Source organism: Polistes canadensis, unplaced genomic scaffold (assembly GCF_001313835.1).
Source record: "Polistes canadensis isolate GaletaPanama2010 unplaced genomic scaffold, ASM131383v1 scaffold_7, whole genome shotgun sequence".
Lineage (NCBI taxonomy): Eukaryota > Metazoa > Arthropoda > Insecta > Hymenoptera > Vespidae > Polistes > Polistes canadensis.
This window is the reverse complement of record NW_014569554.1, coordinates 707182-726357: the sequence shown is the minus strand read 5'-3', so window position 1 is coordinate 726357 and position 19176 is coordinate 707182. Positions and strand designations below refer to the sequence as shown.

Here is a 19176-nt window from a genome sequence, read left to right as displayed (position 1 = left end):
AAATTAACAAGTGAAATATAATACACTGGAAAAGAGATAATTTTAATAATAATAATAATAATAATAATAATAAGAAATAAGATTATCATATTCATATAACATTCGAGTCAAATAAAATGAAACAGTTTATTGTCCTAGAATTATGAACCCCGTGGATTATATCGTTCCGAAAAAGTTCTGCACAAAATTAATACAGAGAAAGTAGAAAAAAGAAGAAAAGAAAAGAGTAAAATTATCGGGCAGAAGGATATGTTTGCGTCAGGTTGCGTAAAAGTCAAGTTGTGGACTTTGTCGTCTGTCCTCTTGTTCGCTTGTAAACACCACCCTTTCCTACAATGCGACGATACGAACAAATTTCAAACTAACTTTCGATCACCCGATATGACTTTCCCCGATATTCTCTCTCTTTCTCTATCTATCTATCTATCTATCTATCTATCTGGCTTTTCATTCTCTCTTTTCTGATTAACCATGAGAAACATAAAAAGATATAATGCATATAGCGAGGCACAGTTTTCTTTTCAATATATAAATTAAAACAATGTTATGTTTGCATTAATTTTTCATTTAAATATACTTGACGTAATATATTGAACTATATATTTTCATTTGAAGTATATAATTTTTAGTTTCCTATAAGTAAAAATAATTTTGATTAGCATCATTACAATATTTATCATGTGATTTGAAAATATTATTTTTGAAATGATATATAAACAAATTATATATTTTTTAATTTAAAATATATAATTTATATTTTTGGTTCATTAAATATCTTTTCTCCTTCTATCCCAATCTCTCTCTCTTTATTTTTATTTCTCTCATGAATGATAAATTTATATGTCGTATAATATAATACGTAATATAAACGTGATATTAACGTGATGTTAATATCATTTAAATATAAATTAAATCATATTACTAAGTAATACGCAATTTAGTTTTTTTATTTTGTTATTTCGTTCCCTTTTCACTTTCTTTCTCTATTTTTCATATTCATGAACTATTAAGTCCTATTGTATTGCTACAAATGTTACGTTATATTAAAATCATGTTAGTATAAATGATGTCACGTATTAACCAGTGACGTAAAATTTTATTTATTTTTTTTTCTTTATATATGTATATTCTCTTTCTCTCTCTCTCTCTCTCTCTCTCTCACACTAACACACACACTCTGTCTTTTTCTCTCTTTCTTTGTCTTTTTTTTTTGCTTATGAACTATAAAGTCCTGTCGTAAAACTTACTTACTCTACTTTCTCTCGTAAGAAAAATTACGCTTTACGATGTACCGTATTACGTCCAAGCCACCTATGAAAAATAACGAAATGACGAAAAAAAAAAAAGAAATAATAATAATAATAATAATAAATAAATAAATAAATAAAAAGAAAGAACAAATACTGTGAACTTTTTCTGAAGTCTTGATGAAGTCTTCTTCCATAGAATAAAACAGACAAAAAAGTAGTAAAAACTAAATGATACATGTACACCATGGAATCCGGAAAGAAAAAAAACGATAGATTTTAAATTTACGTAAACTATAGCAACAAATACTCTGATATATACGATTTATACTTAATAAATATTAAAATATTCAAATATTCATGTGTGTGTGTGCATTCACAGGATTGGAGATCATTCATGGAAAATATTGAAAATAGAAAGATATTTCATTGTAACAAATCTCTCGACAAATAATAAAAGAATTGATTTTATACTTTATCAATAATGAAGGAATCTCGATAAATACAGATTTATTATTTTACTCGAATATTGTCGATTTCGTTAGCGTGAAAAAGAGAAATAAACAGAAAAACATATTGTCAATTCATACGTGCAGATGTGTTCACATGTGTATACGTGTGTCTGTTTGATTAATTGCTCGTATACTTTTTATCATAAATTTTATCAACGATTTGTCGTTCACGTTTGTTTTTTCACTAGAATTTCTTCATATTTCACTTTCGTTAACGGATCGCAAAATGAATTATAAGGAAAATTTCAATCAATCAACAATTTTTTCGTCTTTATCGATCAAGCTACTATTTTTCACGTTAACAAATACAAGCGTTTAAGAAAAATAAGTAAATGAATGAATGAACCTATCACGTGAAAATAAAAAGTAATACTGTGTTATACCAATATAACTAATTGAATATTCAATTATTTCAATTAATTATATGAAACACTGATAATCATATAAAAAGTAAAAACAAAACATAATGAAAAATCAAATTATTTTCATAGACAATCCGCGAGCAAGTTAAACGTATCGATGATTCTATTGCAAAGTATAGGTAGCTCAAAAGTAAACCAATCGAATATTAATCCTTTTAATCAACTTAACGCGAATCACTCTTCGTAAAAAAAGAAAGAAAAAAACAAAAAGTAAAGAAAATAAATAACTAAATGCAATTATCTCTGACTGAGATACGTGAAGTATAAAAAACAATATGGCATATATATATATATATATAAAAGCACCATTCAACAAATTATTTATAAAGACAATAGTGACATTCGAAATCACGTTTAAACATCTATAATGTATTACGTAGATAATGAGATGACGCTTTATGTTAACGAGTTTACAAGCATAATTACGAAACGCGTTGGTAACATTAACGTTTTCGAGAAATTCTTGTCGTTATACTCTCATCAATGCTTAACCTTCATTCCATTTACTCATTTATTTGCCGATATAACAAACAAAACGTTTTTACGCCTTCCCACTCTAATCTCCTCCGAGGATAATTAAACTGGCGGTATACGTGTGCCAACCACGAACACATTAACACAAACTTACAAATACAAAGTATTCAATCACACGACACACAAAGATCCAGAACTGTATAGACATTGAAGATACACGATCCATAGAAATCATGCGCGTAGTACCCAAAAACCCAAATACACGGTCACACTAGTACATTGACACACAGCACATAGACACTACACGGTTAAAATATGAAAGAAACAAAAATAAAAAAAAAAAAATAAAAATAAAAAGAAGAAGTCGACTGAACGCACGTTTCACACCCGAACAGCAATCTCCTTCGCAAGTTTCTCCTGTAAATTTCCATATCAAATCTTTTTCGCGCAAGGATAATCGCGATGACGCTGCACTTTCTTCTCTCGCCATTTCAATTTTTCTTTTTCCCTTTCACCTTTTTTTTTCTTTTCTTTCCTTTTCTATATCAACGCAGGAAGAACTTTCTAACGAGGTTAATACGATAGCACAAGAAAAAAGAAATATATATATATATAGATATACAGATTAAAGGATAACTGGATCAGTAAAGTAATCATCAATTCGATTTCTACACGTTGAAATGATATTTTGTTTTTCTTTTTCCAGTTTCAATATATCAAAAAGTTTATACAACTCTGAATATTAAATGTCATCCTTTTGTTTCCCTATGTTCTTGTTTAAATAAATAAAAGAATGCGGAGGGAAATCGATACAATTTTTTTATGGAACATTCATTCATTTAAAGAAAAAAAAGAAAAAAGAAGAAAAGAAAACGATTATTCCAAATACGTGGCTGTGGCTGAAATTTTTTTTTGCCATGTTTTACAATCTAAAAAAAAAAAAACAAAACCAAAAATCGATTGAATTTTCGTTGAAAACTTTAAAAATTAATTTTTAAAATCGGTAGAAATTATTTCTCGTCCAGGAAGTATAATAGTTCGAGAAGAGAACATTATGAGTATGAAATTTTGCAATACTATTTGTAATGCCTTTTGTTGAGTTTCCTGTTCCAAGAGAGATTTACTTATAAATAAGGCTACCTAACACACTCGTCGTTTACATGCATACATCTAACGTTCTATTCCTCAGACAAAAGCGAACTGCCACGGAACTTCCTAATTTGCAGCTCACTCGGAACAAGGACATCAAGCCTGTTTTTGTCTCTCTCACTACTCATCGGCAGTTTCTCTCTAAGAAAGTTAAACAAAGTTACAATATTTTACTAACTTTTCTTTCGATACACGAGGAACTCGTCTATTTCGATATACATTTTTCATTGACCTTGTTATTACAGAAAAAGAAAGATAAAGAAAGAAAGAAAAGGGAGTGTGAAAGAGAGAGAGAGAGAGAGAGAGAGAGAGAGAGAGAAAAAAAAACATTAATAATTTTGATATTCGATCAATGAACTTACATTTTATTTTTCACATTTAAGAAAAATCTAAATTCAAATAAAAAGTCTCATCTCATTTCAAGATATTGTTCGATTAATTATTTACCTATTTCACTTCAAATAACTGTAGTTTAAAATCGGTCAAACACAGCTGACCAATAAGCTACCTAACCTACTTTTTTATAAACTTCTTACAAAAAAGAATTTGTAATATTCAATTAGCGTACGTAATATTAAATTTCACATTCAACCTAAAAGTAGAAAAGACACAAAAAAAAAAGAAATAAAAATAGAATAATTTCAATCGCTACGAGATAAAATAGTACGATTAATTATTTATTTGTTCTACTTCCACAACGAGCAGAGTAAACACGTATGACCAATAAGCTACTTAGCCTACTGCCCCATATTTATCACCACCATAAACTCGCCGTAAAAAACAAAATTTCATATCCGAGCAACCAATGCAATATATTGCATTCTATTTTAAATTGAAAAAAAAAAAAAAGAAAAAACAAAACAAAACAAATGTAAACACAAAATGTAATAATGTAGAGATAAAATAGTTCGACCAATGATTTACCTGCTCTACTTCAAACAACCGCAGAATGCACGTCTGACCAATAAGTTACTTAGACTACTTGCCTCTATATGTTACCACTTTGAACCTCACCGTTCGATGAATTATTATTCACTAACCACTTGCGGTATATTTTTACAATACCTAATATATATACCAGGATACATTTTCTATCAATAACCGATCAAGTAAACTTCCTTTGCTAAATTCACATTCATTATTACAGGAAGATATAAGAAATTTCATTAAAACTATATCAAAGCATAGAAACAGAGCCCAATAAAGGCAGATTTATATAAAAAGTAAGAGTAAAAGTAACAGATTGAAAGAGAAATAGAGACACAGAAAGAGAGAGAAGAGAGAGAGAGAGAGAGAGAGAGAGAAGGATAGAGAGAAGGAGTGAGAGAGAAAGATAGAAGGAGAAAAAGGGAAAGAGAATAAAGGACAGAATGAAAAAGAGAATAAGAAATATCCATCGGACAACAAAATCACCAACCTGTTACTTGCAGCGATAGAGGATCCTGTGCGAGAGTTTTAGGTGGGGGAGTGCGTGCGTCTCACCGTTTCACGTAGGCGCGCTCTCTCAATCCTCTGATATATTTATACTTTCTCTCTATGTACCAGTAGACGGACTATTATATACCGTATATGTATGCCTTTGCTCGAATGACAACGAGATAACACAATTCTCTTCAACTTTTCGTTCACCTTCTCTTTTTAACCTGCATACATATACATATACATATATATATATATATATATATATAACCAGAAAAAAAAAGAAATATATATATATATATTATCCTTCTTTTGAATTATATACGTATCTATAATATAATAAAAAAAAAGAAAAAGAAAAATTATCTAAATAATATATATGTACGTGTATATACATACAAAAAGTTATATCACGCGAATCTTCTTTTTAATAGGAGAACGATTAAAGTCAACTGCTATCCCGATTGCTTGAAATGTATTTCAAGAGTATATAATAGGTCCAATATACGAGTATTCGTATAATACAGAATCCGTAAGCGTAGCAGCGGTATCGTGTCGGGCAGGACTGCCCGGCTTGCACTGCCCGGGTCTCCTGTTTCTCCCCACCGTTCCTACCACCTACCCCTTCCTATTCCTTCTCTCCCACTACTTTTCCTATATCTCGATCTCTCTCATACTTAAACCCGACCAACCATCGTCACCCTTATACTTTCTCTACATTTTACTATTATGACTGAACGATGAAGAGAGAGAGAGAGAGAGGAATAGTATGTGTGTATATACATGACTTTGTGTTGTGTACGTGTGTTCTTTTTTTTTCTTTCTTTTTTTCTGACCAGGAAGCTCGACTTTATTCCACTCTCTCTCTCTCTTTCTCTCTCTCTCTCTCTCTCTCTCTCTGTCTTCCATTCACTTATTTGCACCTGTACGTGTACAAGGATAGCTGTGTGTATAACTCTATATATATATTTGTGTGTGTTATATGTATCTCTTTCTATCTTTCTCTATTTGAAGTGGTGTATAGCGCCTACGTCGTTTCTACACCCACTCCTACGAGCACACAAAGAGCCATCATGGTTTACAGCGCAAGCTCCGTAACAGAGGAGTGGGGGGAAAGCCTTTCCCTCGTAGGAATCTCCTTAGCACACGAAAGACGAAACGCAGGCAGGCACCAGGGGAAAGCTTCGGTTGTTCTCAACCTTCTAAAGGTGTACCTTTCATCCTTGCAATATATTTATATATATTATATTATAATACATACTTAAGTATAATACATATACATAATTGAGTATGGTTTCGCCCAATATGAAAATACGAGCATGTTTTTGTATATTAGTTGTGTTCTATTTGCATGTATATATGTATATATATATTATCCTGTGGTTGACCACTATTATGTATGTACATTGTGTTTCGTGAGTGGTCTATATTAATTCATAATAATAATATTCAAACGTTTATTTATTTTTCAATTGGATCGACTTAAATTTTCATCCTAAATTTATCAAATAACAAATTTCTCCCCTTCTTTGGTAATATTTTATAATTTTTATATATTCTATTGATCGAGTCACAGACTTATCGTTCATGCAATTAAACAAAATTTTGAACAAATCAAAACTTCTCCAATCGAATATTTATCTTAAATGTATACCCTAAATTTTGATCCATCGATACATAATAATTAATATAATTAAATTCAATTTAATCCAAATTTAAAAACAATAATCAATCTTCATTCAAATCGGAGATTTGGAACGTTTGATAATAAATTCATTTCAAAGCTTAATATATATATATATATCAAATATATTATTGGCAATTATTTTCTTCTTTAATCTCCTCACCTTTAAAAACGAAAAAATACTTAATCCTAATAATTAATTATTCAATTAATATAAATCTTCGATATATAAAAAATTTGTGTCATTAGATAATTGAAAAGATTTTTAGTTTGGATACAGTTAGGATAATAAGATTTAAGAGAATAAAGTATCATCGGATTAACGAAATAATTAGCTTCAACCGGAAATTCTGTGGACTTCGACGTCAGGGATAAAATCCCTCAAGCAGTATTCCCTTCACCCCCTTTCACCCTCTATATCTATCTATTTATATCTTCTCCTATATCTCTCTCTCTCTCTCTCTCTCTCTCTCACTTTGTCCCCACTCTTCTGTCCTTTTCGTATCAAGCAGCAATACTATAGTACGGATGCTTATACAAGAAACAAGTAATTTCCATCCTTCCTTTTACCTCTCTCTCTCTCTCTCTCTCTCTCTCACTCGATACACAAGCAACGAACCAAATTGAAGTGCGCGTGTACTGCAGGAGACTCACATCAGACCAAAGCAAAGAGGAGAATGAAAAGGAGGAGGAGGAGGAGGAGGAGGATCGAAGAGGAAGTAGTAGGGTTAACAGAGGTAGATGAAGAGAGACATTTCGATTATTATAACCACGACCAGCTTGACTCTACTCGAGTTGAATTTCGAGGAATACGTAGAACTGATTCCATTTTCTGTATATGCAAATCGTGTGGAAAATATATCATATCGCACGATCAAATTTTTCTATCTGAAATACATAGGGTGTCTGATGTTTTTTTTTCCTAAAAACATTGTGAGAGATATTCAACGTATTCTTATCTGAACAATATCTTGGCAACTTAGGACATCTGTTGTGATCCCGTTCTATCTTGATTTTTATTTATAGGGAAAAATAAAGGAAGAAGTTTAAATGGAACTGAGATAGCTAAACTTAATGTTAGGATAAAAAGGATTAAGGATACACAGTTGCAGAATTTAATAGAAATCCACAAGAAATTCGCCATGTTATAAACAGCATACTACAGCGATATCGAACTTGTATTCGCGTAGGCGAGCAACATTTTGAATAGCACATTTAAACAGTTTTTTTATACAATTTTGAATAAACCTTTAAATGACTTATGTTTGTTTAACATTTGTATTTTTTATTTTTTAACATAGAATACGCTCACAACGTTTGTACGAAAAAACATCAGACACTCTGTATATACAGGGACATATTTTATATATATATATATGTCAGCAATAAATTGTATTTATAAATCAGTTAAATCTCGTTTAATCCGTTCTTATCTCTTATTATACTTTAAAAATCAATGTTCTATAAGTCATGCTGTTCTACCGGATCTAATTTACGGATCAAATTTCAATTTTATACCTTAACTATAGTCACCTATTGTAAAATCATATATATTATTTAGTTGAAGTATGTAATCCTGTCTTCTTTCATATTTAAATGGATCAATATAGTTACATATTTTAGGATTTAGCTAGTTATTTCACGAATTAGGTAATTTCACAAAGTAACGCCAACATGTGTATATATGTATATATGTTAAAAGAATCATCGTCGTTATTTCTTCATTTCGAGAAAATGCATTAACTCGTTTTGGTTCTGACATCATTTTTCATTTCGGTGTTATCTGAGACAAGAAAGTTATTAGCAATGAAAAATAGTTTATTTATATATATATAGTATCAAGTTTGTTTTCTTAACTGAATAATTTGATAATTTTTATTAAAAATGTAATGAACAATCTTACAAATAAAGATCATGGTATTATACTTATTAATGAAGAAAAAAGAAATTATGCAATCAAGAAAGATGCATTAATTAAAAGTAATTTTGATCCTTTTCTTTATCCGATTCTTGTTATGTCTCTCATCTTACTCTAGACTTATATTATCTTATATACAGGGTGAACGACAAATTTGTAGGATAATTTTAAAAATCAAAATTAACTATCTCAAGACTTCTCGAAACTTTTTAATTTTTAAAATCGTATAATAGTTTAACAAAAATATAATTTTTATTAACAGTTGTATATAATTTAACAAAATAAAATAAAATAAAGTTAAGAGAGATGAACATTATATTATATTTTCTATAATGACGGTAGAAATTGATTGAAAAATTTATCCTCGAAAAGAATATTCGCGCAATACCTTTAGTGCAGAAAAATAAAAAGTTGAGAAAATTAAAATAATATTTCATAATGAAAATTAAATCTCCCCGATACGAGGTTAGTCAGAAATTCTTTGATAATTTAAAAATGACGCAATTAGGCTTCCAATTTAAAAATATCACACAACGAATTTAATAAATCTCAATAAAACATTATTTTTAAATATTTTCGGTCCACCTTATATAAGCAAAATATAGTTAAACGATAAAAAGAGAATAAGATAAAAATTCACTGTTACTTCTCTAAAAACCTGAGGCGAACAAAATGTTCATCGCAAAAGTTTCTGGACACAAACTTAATCATACCAGGTGACTTTGCTAAGTAAAGTACCATCGAGAACACCGTCCTAACGTTGATAATTGTCCTCCGTTTGGACGTTATAAACTTCAAGATTATATTTGATTCTCATGAACGCCTGGACTTACTTTTTTCAAATTTAAACTTACCTCAGTAAACGTCTCCTAGTATTTCTATCTTTTTTCTTTTTATTCTTTTTTTTTTTTTCCAATTTTTCTTCCGAAAGATTTTTTCGAAGTTTTCCTTCCCCCTTTTTTCTTTGGAACAATTGTTTCAAGCTTCAACTGGAATATCGGTTGATCTTAAAGTGAGCGTATCAAAAGAACACAATACTTCATTTTTCTAAAATCAAAACTTTCTTTATCAAGAGAAACGTTGAAGGTTAATCAGAAAGTTTCCTGATCAACGAAAAGCTTTAGGATTGAGTGAACGAGAGCTTGATTAAATAAATCCAATGAATTCGATTTATAATACAGGGTGTTTATAAATTTACTACATTTATTTTCATCTCTCTCTCTCTTTCTCTCTCTCTTTCTTTTTTTTATATAAGAAAATTATATTGAAAGTTTTCGTAATAGTACACAAACAAATATACATATATATATATATATAAACTTATTATGTATCTGCTATAATATTATAATATACTAATATAGTTATTGTAATAAAAATACAATCTACGTGTATATATATGTAAAAAATAAAAAAAATAAAAAAAGAGGGAGAGAGAAGGAAGACAAAAAAAATGTCTAGCCTAGTTAAGGAAAATATTTAATTTACAATAAATTGGATGAACCACGCGTGAGATCGTATAGCAGTGTGCTGTGACAAGTTCTCAGAATCAAGTTATATACTTTGAAGTTCATGAACGAACGACATCATTCGTGGCACCGTTCATTTAAAACTTTCCTTCTCCCTTTCTCTATCTATACCACAGATCAGCTACATACTTACGTAACATCATAATGAACCTTTTTGAACCACGTGTGAATTATGCATTGTACGGAGTAGGTGGTTTGAAAAAATGTGTTGCACGAAATGGAGAATTTTCTCTCTCTTTCTCAACACACAACACACACACACACAAACATACGCGCGCGACATTTTTAGGAAATAATTATTCTATTTTTGTTACTAGCAAAGAAATGTTCTCATTACTGTTACAATTTCTCATTGTTTCGTACTTTTTCTATAATTTTTTTCAACTACGACAAAACTTTTTGTTTAATTAATAATGAATTAATTTCACACACACACGTACATATGTATGTACTTTTTAAAATTACGTATATATATATATATATACTCATACTAATATTATATATTATACTAACGCATACGTAAATTATTTTATTCTTATAAATCTTATTTGGAAGTAACAATTAATTTTCTATAAATACATATTTGTAAATTTATTTCTAAAATTACATATTTGTATGTATTTATAGAAAATTAATTGTTACTTCCAAATAAGATTTATAAGAATAAAAGAATTTACGCATGCGTTAGTATAATATATAATATTAGTATGAGTAAAATTGTTTAATCATCTGTAATCGCATCTTTAATGTCATTCAACATTAATTTACATAAATACTTCAAATGTCAAGTCTGATATACTCGACATTTTTATATAATATGTATGTATGTATGTATGTATGTATGCATGTATGCATGCATGTATGTATGCATATATTCGTAGGTTTATCTGGGAATTTATGTAATACAGTAAATGGTAGGATCGTGATGTATCGGGGAATGTAAGTCCACGTCGAACGATGTACGAGATGCACAGGGACAGAACTCTGTTTGTGTGTATGTGTATTGAGCTTAATACGCGCCAGTTACGTGGCAGGATTATCAAGGAAATTGAAGTAATACTACGTGATTGCACAGAGAAGCGTTTTCGTGCCACGTCGCTTTAAGCTGCAAATGGTAGTCTCGTATTACGAGACACCAGAAATCTACTTCGCCCTTTTTCTCATCGACCTTTTCGTCCGGGAAATCACCGAAAGCTGATCGTTCCCTTCATCCTTTCTCTTTTTCTTTTTGTTTACGACAATATAAAAGAGATCTATACGAACGAAGTCATAATTGTCTGTTAATAAAAATGAATTATTCATTTGTCGATGATATTTCTTTTAAAATTGAAATAAGAATATTATCTGTTAATTATTAAAACATAAATTGAGTGGTTTGGAATATTATTAATTTATATATTAATTATTATCAATTAATTATTTGTGTGAGAAATCAAATTTTTTGTAACGAAAATTATTCTATTAGAGATATTTGATTTAATAATGTGATACCAAAAATTTATTTCCTTGATAAAATATTTCTGTCAAAGAAAAAAAAAAGAAAGGTATAAAAATAAATTATTCAGTAGAAATATAATTAATAATAATTTTTTGCTATAAAGAGAATATCGATATTATCAATAAAATATTGCGAGACAAAAATAATTACAAAGACTGGTTTGAACAAAATTAATGTAAAGAATATTTACAATTACATGACAAAATATGATTAATAATACTTGATCTGTGGCAATTTTATGATCATTTTGTTAAATTGACATAAATCAGTATTTTTTGTAAAATTACTTTAAAAGTCTCCTAGTCGCATAATCGATCGAAACTACGTCATCGTGTTCTATGTTACTCATGTCAAAAGAACGGATTACGCTCGTTAACACAGAATTTCCTAACTCCAAGAAATACGTTACAGTCCCATGTGATCGTAGTTGAAAAGCTGAATGATGGATCGTTAATCTCTAAATATAAAACAAATTTATAATTGCCATGTGTGTGCCGTTTGTTAGAATATTTTTTCATTCGTTTGATAGAACGAATAATGCTTCGTTTTTAATAATAACATCGAAAATTATTCAAAATTTAGCATTCTTTTATATTTTCTCTGTAATTTATTACAAACGAATAAGTTCTAGTATTTCAAAATAATATCCTTGTAAAAATTAATCAATTTTTTTTTAAATATTCTAGAAAATTTAATTACATTTCAACAAATATGAAACGTTGAATAAAAAGATACCAAAATGGTGTCCAAATTTATAAAAGAAAAGAAAGAAAAAGAAAAAGAAAAAGGAAAAAGGATTGAAAGAATTATTTATCTCGAACTTCGAACGATTCTTTTCGGCCATTATCGTGTTTTCTCAAGAACGAAAAGACCGTCAAGGCTTTTTGTAAAGCTCGGGATTACCTTATGCATGAGAGAGTCTCGTTGCAATTTATTAATAATTCATGGAGCACACTTTCTAACGATTGCGACGTATTACTCGCGCAAATCATTCCCAACGTTTCTGCCTCACTAATGTAATAATAATAATAATAATAATAATAATAATAATAATCTACGTGAATTTATCCACACGAAAGAAAATATCAACGGTCAATTACGAATTCTTCCCCAAGTTTCTTTTTTTTATTTCATAATTATCCTCACGATTACAAAACTTTGAAAAACTATGAAAAATTGTATTCCTTATTAAAACATTCATCCTTGTTTTTCGATTAGAATTACTTTACGATTTGAAATTTCTCATCTTATTAGAAATAAAAAGAAAAAGAAAAAACTAAATCATTTGTCTTCGTTTTCCAATAAAAATTCATATTCAATTTTAAAAATCGTGTCAAATAAAAATCATAAAATTGGAAAGAGAAATACAAATTGAGTTGTTACAAGAAAATGTATTTCTTTCTCGCGAACCATCAAACAAGATTAAAAACTATTATGTGTATCTTTCTTTTTTTCTCTCCAAAAAAAAAAACAAAACAAAACAAAAAAGGAAAGAGAGATTAATTTACTTGAAAATAATTTATTACCGATTCTATCGATTTGTGTTCGGTATTCTATATGGAAAAGAGATATTCTTTTGAAATAGGAAGAAGTGTCAAGAAAGAAGAAAATAAATACTCGTATTCTCCAAATGATTCTGGATGTAGGATTTCGAACTTAATCTCATATCACGTGTACCGTCTTTGACAAACGATCAGATTCGTTTTCGAAACAAAGAAATTCGAGAGAGAGAGAAAGAGAAAGAGAGAGAGAGAGAGATTTGCAATAGCTTCGTAAATAAAACGATATAGTCTTTCCTTTTTTTTTCTTTCTTCCCTTCTCTTCTTTTTTATCAGCACAAAAAAAGAAAGAAGAAAAAAGACAGGAAGGGAAGAAAAAGCTTTAAAAATTGTAACATCGAAAAAAAGAAGAATTATGTGATAGCACTGTTGATAAGTTATCGACAATAAAAAAAAAAAAAGAAAAGAGGGAGAAAAATGCAGATAAAGCTTTCGTACTTTCTCTCTCTCTCTCTTTCTATTTTTTTTTTTTTCACTCTTCCCACACACATACTCATATACACGTGTTTGGTACAATCTCATAAGAAAAGAAGATAAGAGAAAAAAAACTTCATTCCTATCGCAATCGGTGTTATCAGAAATCGAACCTGTCGGGGTTTCCTTCCTTTTCCTTGTTTTTTTTCTTTTTTTTTTTTTTTTCTTATGCATACTCTTTGGTCCTTTCGATTCTTTCATCATCGAGACAACAAAGAATATAGCCCAACGGCATTTTATGGTTTATCAGCATTTTAGCGTAGAATCGCGTGTGACACGATCGAACATTATCATAGATATTGCTTGAGGCTTTATCCTACTGTTACGGACCTTAACTGTCCTCATAAATAAAAAATATCGTCTTGAGTCCTATGAAATTCAACGGCACTTCCATGATTTCTCAGAGGAAGCCTCAAGAAAGAAAAATTGTTCCCTTTTTTCGGCTGTTTTAACTTTAACTTTTAATGAATCCCGTAGAACTCTACTTTTACTCGTGTGTGTGTGTGTAACGAAAATTAATAAAATATAATAAAAAGGAAAAAGTTTATACGAATAAATTTAGATATAACAAATGATAATTCTTAGAAGAAAATTCCTCGCATAGATCAGGATTCCATTTAGAAAATTTCAAAGCACAGGAGAAATTTTAGGTTACAAAGAAGTCAAATAATTCGACGTCTTCGTCGGAACCGTAGTTAAGTTAATCAAATTGAAATCAGTGAAGCTAGTTTGTAGAATACGCTACTGTGTGTGCATTGTAGTACAAGTTTGATAGAGAACGCAGATTTGCGAAGTTAAGGAAAATGAGAATAATGACGACAATGACAAGGACGATACAACGAACGTTATTTTGTCTAAAAAAAAAAAAAAAGAAAAAAAAATCTATAATATTATATTTTCTTTATATTCAAGAAGGATAATCTTTCTCATAATTATCATCGTTATCGTCAGAACGTAAGAAAACTGTTGTCGACAGCTACGTTCTATTCAACAAAAGACAGTATTACAAGTTTCAATGAAAACATTTATAATTGTATACCTTTTCAACTTTATGTCGAACAACGCAGAAATAGAAGAAAAAAGAAGGAAAGAAAGAAAGAAAGAAAGAGAGAGAGAGAGTGAGAGAGAGAGAAAAATGATAGAATATTGCGTAAATCATACTGTAAATATAAGGGAGTGTTCATTCGGAGAACTTATTTCAGGCCTGTTTGCGTAGTTTCAAAACTGACGTCACTCCAAACCAACGACGAACCTCTTTTATATACGTGTTCCTTGACTTTCTTTTCATAGTGTATATACTACTCGGTATATTTATCTATGTGTACGTGTTGCATGGGGTGGGTCAAAAGTTTTTCGACTTCTAATTTAACAATCTGAAACAAATAAAATTAAGCTAAAATAATAGTTCGGTATAAAGGAATAATTAAGTTTGTTTTTCTGTTTTTTTTTTTTTATATTATCCAAGAATTATAAACCCACTCTTTATGTATTTAATTACTCTTTTTCATCGTAATAAAAGTTAACGCGAGTTATTGGCTTTAGTAATTTAAATTTTAACCGACGATAACTTATTTGCTTCGAGTTGTGCAAATTGTTGTTTTATCTGTTTTTTGTTTGTATTTGTTAGCTTGTATAACTCTGCGTTGTTCTTTTCTTTTCTTTGTTTCTTTTTTTTGGTTTTTTTTTTTTTAATTAATTACAAATTTTTTAACGTTGATATTCGATTAAAAGAAGATTAATACTAAAGTTTAACTTTTTATGTTTTTCTTTGTTTCTTTCTTTCGCTTAATCGTTTTATGAAAATTCCACAAGCATTGAAATACATCTGGTATACTCATAAATATGCAAGTAATATTTACATATATGTATGCTTGTGTACGTGAATGAAATATCTACGATGCGAATATTCAATCGATAACGTCAAAGCATTTACCAAAGCTATCAAGCACGGTTGGTATTCAAGGAAATATGAGAATTTTCTTCATATACGGAAATATCTGAATATTACCTACGAAACGATTCATCTTCATTCAAAGGAAATATACGTAGCATTGATAATTGAATGATTGAAATTCTAATTGATTTATGATTATATGACTTCGTATTGATTCTCGAAATTTTTTATATTTTAATAAATAGCAAGATTTTTTTTGTTTATAATATAATATTTTTTTTAGCGATTTATAGTGTGATTTGACAAAATTAAAATTTACTATAAAAGTATTTAAATTCCTAGGAATCTGTAATACCGACTGAAAGCATCGTAACAAGAAAGCTTATCGATTGTCGGTAATATATATTATCAGTATAAAAAACATTGGTTATCCTTGTCATTTTGTTGGATAGTGTGCAGTACAACACACGTGTTTAAGATAGTAGTATTAATATCTACCGGACTGATTTCACAAGTTGAATAAGTATTTCTAAAATCGAAAAAAATATAATAGAGAAAGCATATATTAATATACTAATGTATAATATTTCGATTGTGTTATCAGAATAAAAGCGTTGATGTAATAAACATCTCATCGTAAGTTTTTACAATTAAGTCTTACCAGCTAACCTTATTTTCATTTATAGCAAATTTAATTTGATCTTTTTATTTTTTTATCAATGATAAATTTACATTCATTGTAGTAACAGTTGTGTAATAAGTGTTATGTAACATGTAATTACAATATAAATTATAAATAACGTTTAATCAATTTGGTGGAAAGAAAATAATTGATAGCTTTTTCCTGCAAAAATATTATTAATATATAAATTTGATAATACTACAAATAATCAAATGTCGTGTTTTAAAATGCATATTATATATTCTATATTAAGCTATTCATATCATGGACAAGGATCAGATGCCTAAAGTGAACTGGACGACAGACAACGATAAAATAAACCCCAATAATATTTTACTAATGCAAGAAATAGAGAAAAAGAACGCTGAGAGAGTTAAGCAATTGATCAAACTAAGACGATCGAATAACACACTTGGTGGTTTATTAGGAATTGCTGTTTTATCAATTTATATTTATACTATATATACGGTGAAGCAAGAAAAGTTCTTAGATGATTTTAAGGAACCTGAGAAAGAAATCATACCTCCTAAAACCACCTCATAAATTATTCTTAAATAAAGTCTTTTGATTCGATAAGTATATATATATATATATACATGTATATCTATACGCATACAGCTATTTTGATTTGATAAAATAATTGTTACTATTTGAATATATACTTAACATTGAACTGTCTGTAGAGAATCATCTTATAAAAATACAATTAAAAGAAACGTTGTACAGAAAAATGTTGAAACTAAGGCTACCTCCTCTCCCAACTATAAAAGATGTCATCAAATTATATAAATTATCCGCCTTGAAACATCTGTCGCAAAATTTTCTACTGGATGAAAGACTTATTGATAAAATAATTAAAAAAGCTGGAAATCTTTCGGAAAGTCACGTAGTCGAGGTTGGTCCTGGTCCAGGTGGATTGACCAGATCTATAATACGTAAAAATCCTAAAAAGTTAATAGTCATTGAAAAAGATCCAAGATTTAAACCAATATTAGATATGTTAGCGGATGCTTATAATTATTCAAATGGTGAAATGGATATTATTTACGAGGATATAAGAAATATAAATATGGGCAATATGTTTCCTATGGAAGAGAAGAAGGAATGGATGGATGAAGTTCCAAATATTCATTTAATTGGTAATTTACCGTTTAATGTTTCAACTATTTTAATAATTGAATGGCTTAAAAAAATATCTGAACAAAGTGGTCCATGGTCATACGGTAGGGTGAAAATGTTATTAACATTTCAAAAAGAAGTAGCGGAACGTTTGGTAGCTAAACCATGTGAAGATCAACGCTGTAGATTATCGGTAATGGCACAAGCATGGACACAACCTAATTTCCGTTTAATTGTTCCAGGTAAATTAATTACAATATAATATTTCCAATTTGATTTCTTTCATGTAAAATAATGTAATTTCTCATTTCTTTAATTTATATTCAAAGGAAAAGCTTTTCTTCCAAAACCTGATGTCGACGTAGGAGTTGTAACCTTTGAACCATTAAAATCACCACGTACGATGCACAAATTCCATTTTTTTGAAAAAGTAACAAGAACCATTTTTAGCTCTCGACAAAAGTACAGTATTAAATGTGTCGCGTAAGTTTTATACATCAGTATATTTTTTTATATACTTAAGCAATATTCTAATTAATTCTAAAAAAATGATGATAATACTATTGTCTCTTGCAGAAGACTTTTTCCAGAGTATTGTAGAGAAGAACTTTCTAATTTGGTATATAAATTGAGCGACCTAGATCCAATGATAAGACCGATGGAACTAACTGTGGAAGATATTGATAAAATAGCAACTGCTTATAAATATCTATTGGAAAAACATCCCGAGATAAGCCTGTACAATTTCCGTGCATCGCATAAAATACTTTCAGAAAAATATACTAAAATTAATTTCGTTAGTGAATGTGTAGAATAAAATAAAAATTATTTGTAAAATTATATTTGGAAAATGGGTTCTCATTATATTATGTTTCATTTTATTTAATCGTAAGATGTATTTTATTACAATAGTTTTGAAAATTTCAATAATAAGAGCGTATGTGTATAAATATACACTTATATACACGAGTATGGCTTAGTAATTAAATAAAACTATAGTACAATATACAATTTGTATTTTTAATTAAATGATGTGTTAGCCATAGTAAAATACTGTTAAGTATCGTTCAACTTGTCGAGAGAAATGCATTTTTATATTATTCTAGAAAACAAAAGGAAGAAAAAAAGAAATAAACAAAACAAGAGGCATTTAATAATACACTTTTTGCAGAAACACATTAAATCGACTCTCGTACAATATCATCATTTAGAACTTTGCAAAACCCTATTACCTGTAAAATTGATATATTGCCAGAGATTGAATGTTGATAAATGTAATTATTGAAGAGGATGAAATTCCTTTTTGTACCGTGGTTCCCGAAATTAATAATAACGAAACGATTATACCCAATACACCGATTGATATCACAGCTACTCTTCATTTCTTTTGGATTATAAGAATATATTCGCATATATATTATTATTATAATAATAAAAATAGTAATAATTATTAATCGATATTAAATAGTCTTATACACACACATATAATACATTCATATATATGTGCCTATATATGTGTTTTATCTTACACGCATATTTTACATACGCGTAAGATAAACTACAAAGAAAATAAAATAAAAATTATATATTATATGCATT

At 28.9% G+C, this 19176-nt stretch overlaps 2 protein-coding genes and 1 long non-coding RNA gene across 3 annotated transcripts in view; 2 read left to right on the top strand and 1 right to left on the bottom strand.

Annotated features, from left to right (window-relative positions):
- LOC106790655 overlaps positions 1 to 5812 on the bottom strand; it is a 48302-nt gene extending 42490 nt beyond the window's left edge. Inside the window, exons 1-2 of the long non-coding RNA XR_001382099.1 lie at positions 5623 to 5812; positions 5222 to 5447 (exon numbers count right to left, since the gene is read on the bottom strand). This is a non-coding gene — a long non-coding RNA (uncharacterized LOC106790655). The remainder of the gene's footprint in view (positions 1 to 5221; positions 5448 to 5622) is intronic.
- A 10901-nt stretch (positions 5813 to 16713) lies between these two features.
- On the top strand, positions 16714 to 17119 carry LOC106791285 (cytochrome c oxidase assembly factor 3, mitochondrial). Its single transcript, XM_014756821.1, has one exon. It carries the CDS (start codon positions 16723 to 16725, stop codon positions 16999 to 17001), a length of 279 nt encoding a protein of 92 aa, XP_014612307.1. The 5' UTR covers positions 16714 to 16722; the 3' UTR covers positions 17002 to 17119.
- A 7-nt stretch (positions 17120 to 17126) lies between these two features.
- LOC106791279 (mitochondrial dimethyladenosine transferase 1) lies at positions 17127 to 18585 on the top strand. The gene is made up of 3 exons (XM_014756808.1): positions 17127 to 17819; positions 17907 to 18060; positions 18154 to 18585. Exons 1-3 carry the CDS (start codon positions 17189 to 17191, stop codon positions 18392 to 18394), a joined length of 1026 nt encoding a protein of 341 aa, XP_014612294.1. The 5' UTR covers positions 17127 to 17188; the 3' UTR covers positions 18395 to 18585.
- Positions 18586 to 19176: the final 591 nt, after the last annotated feature.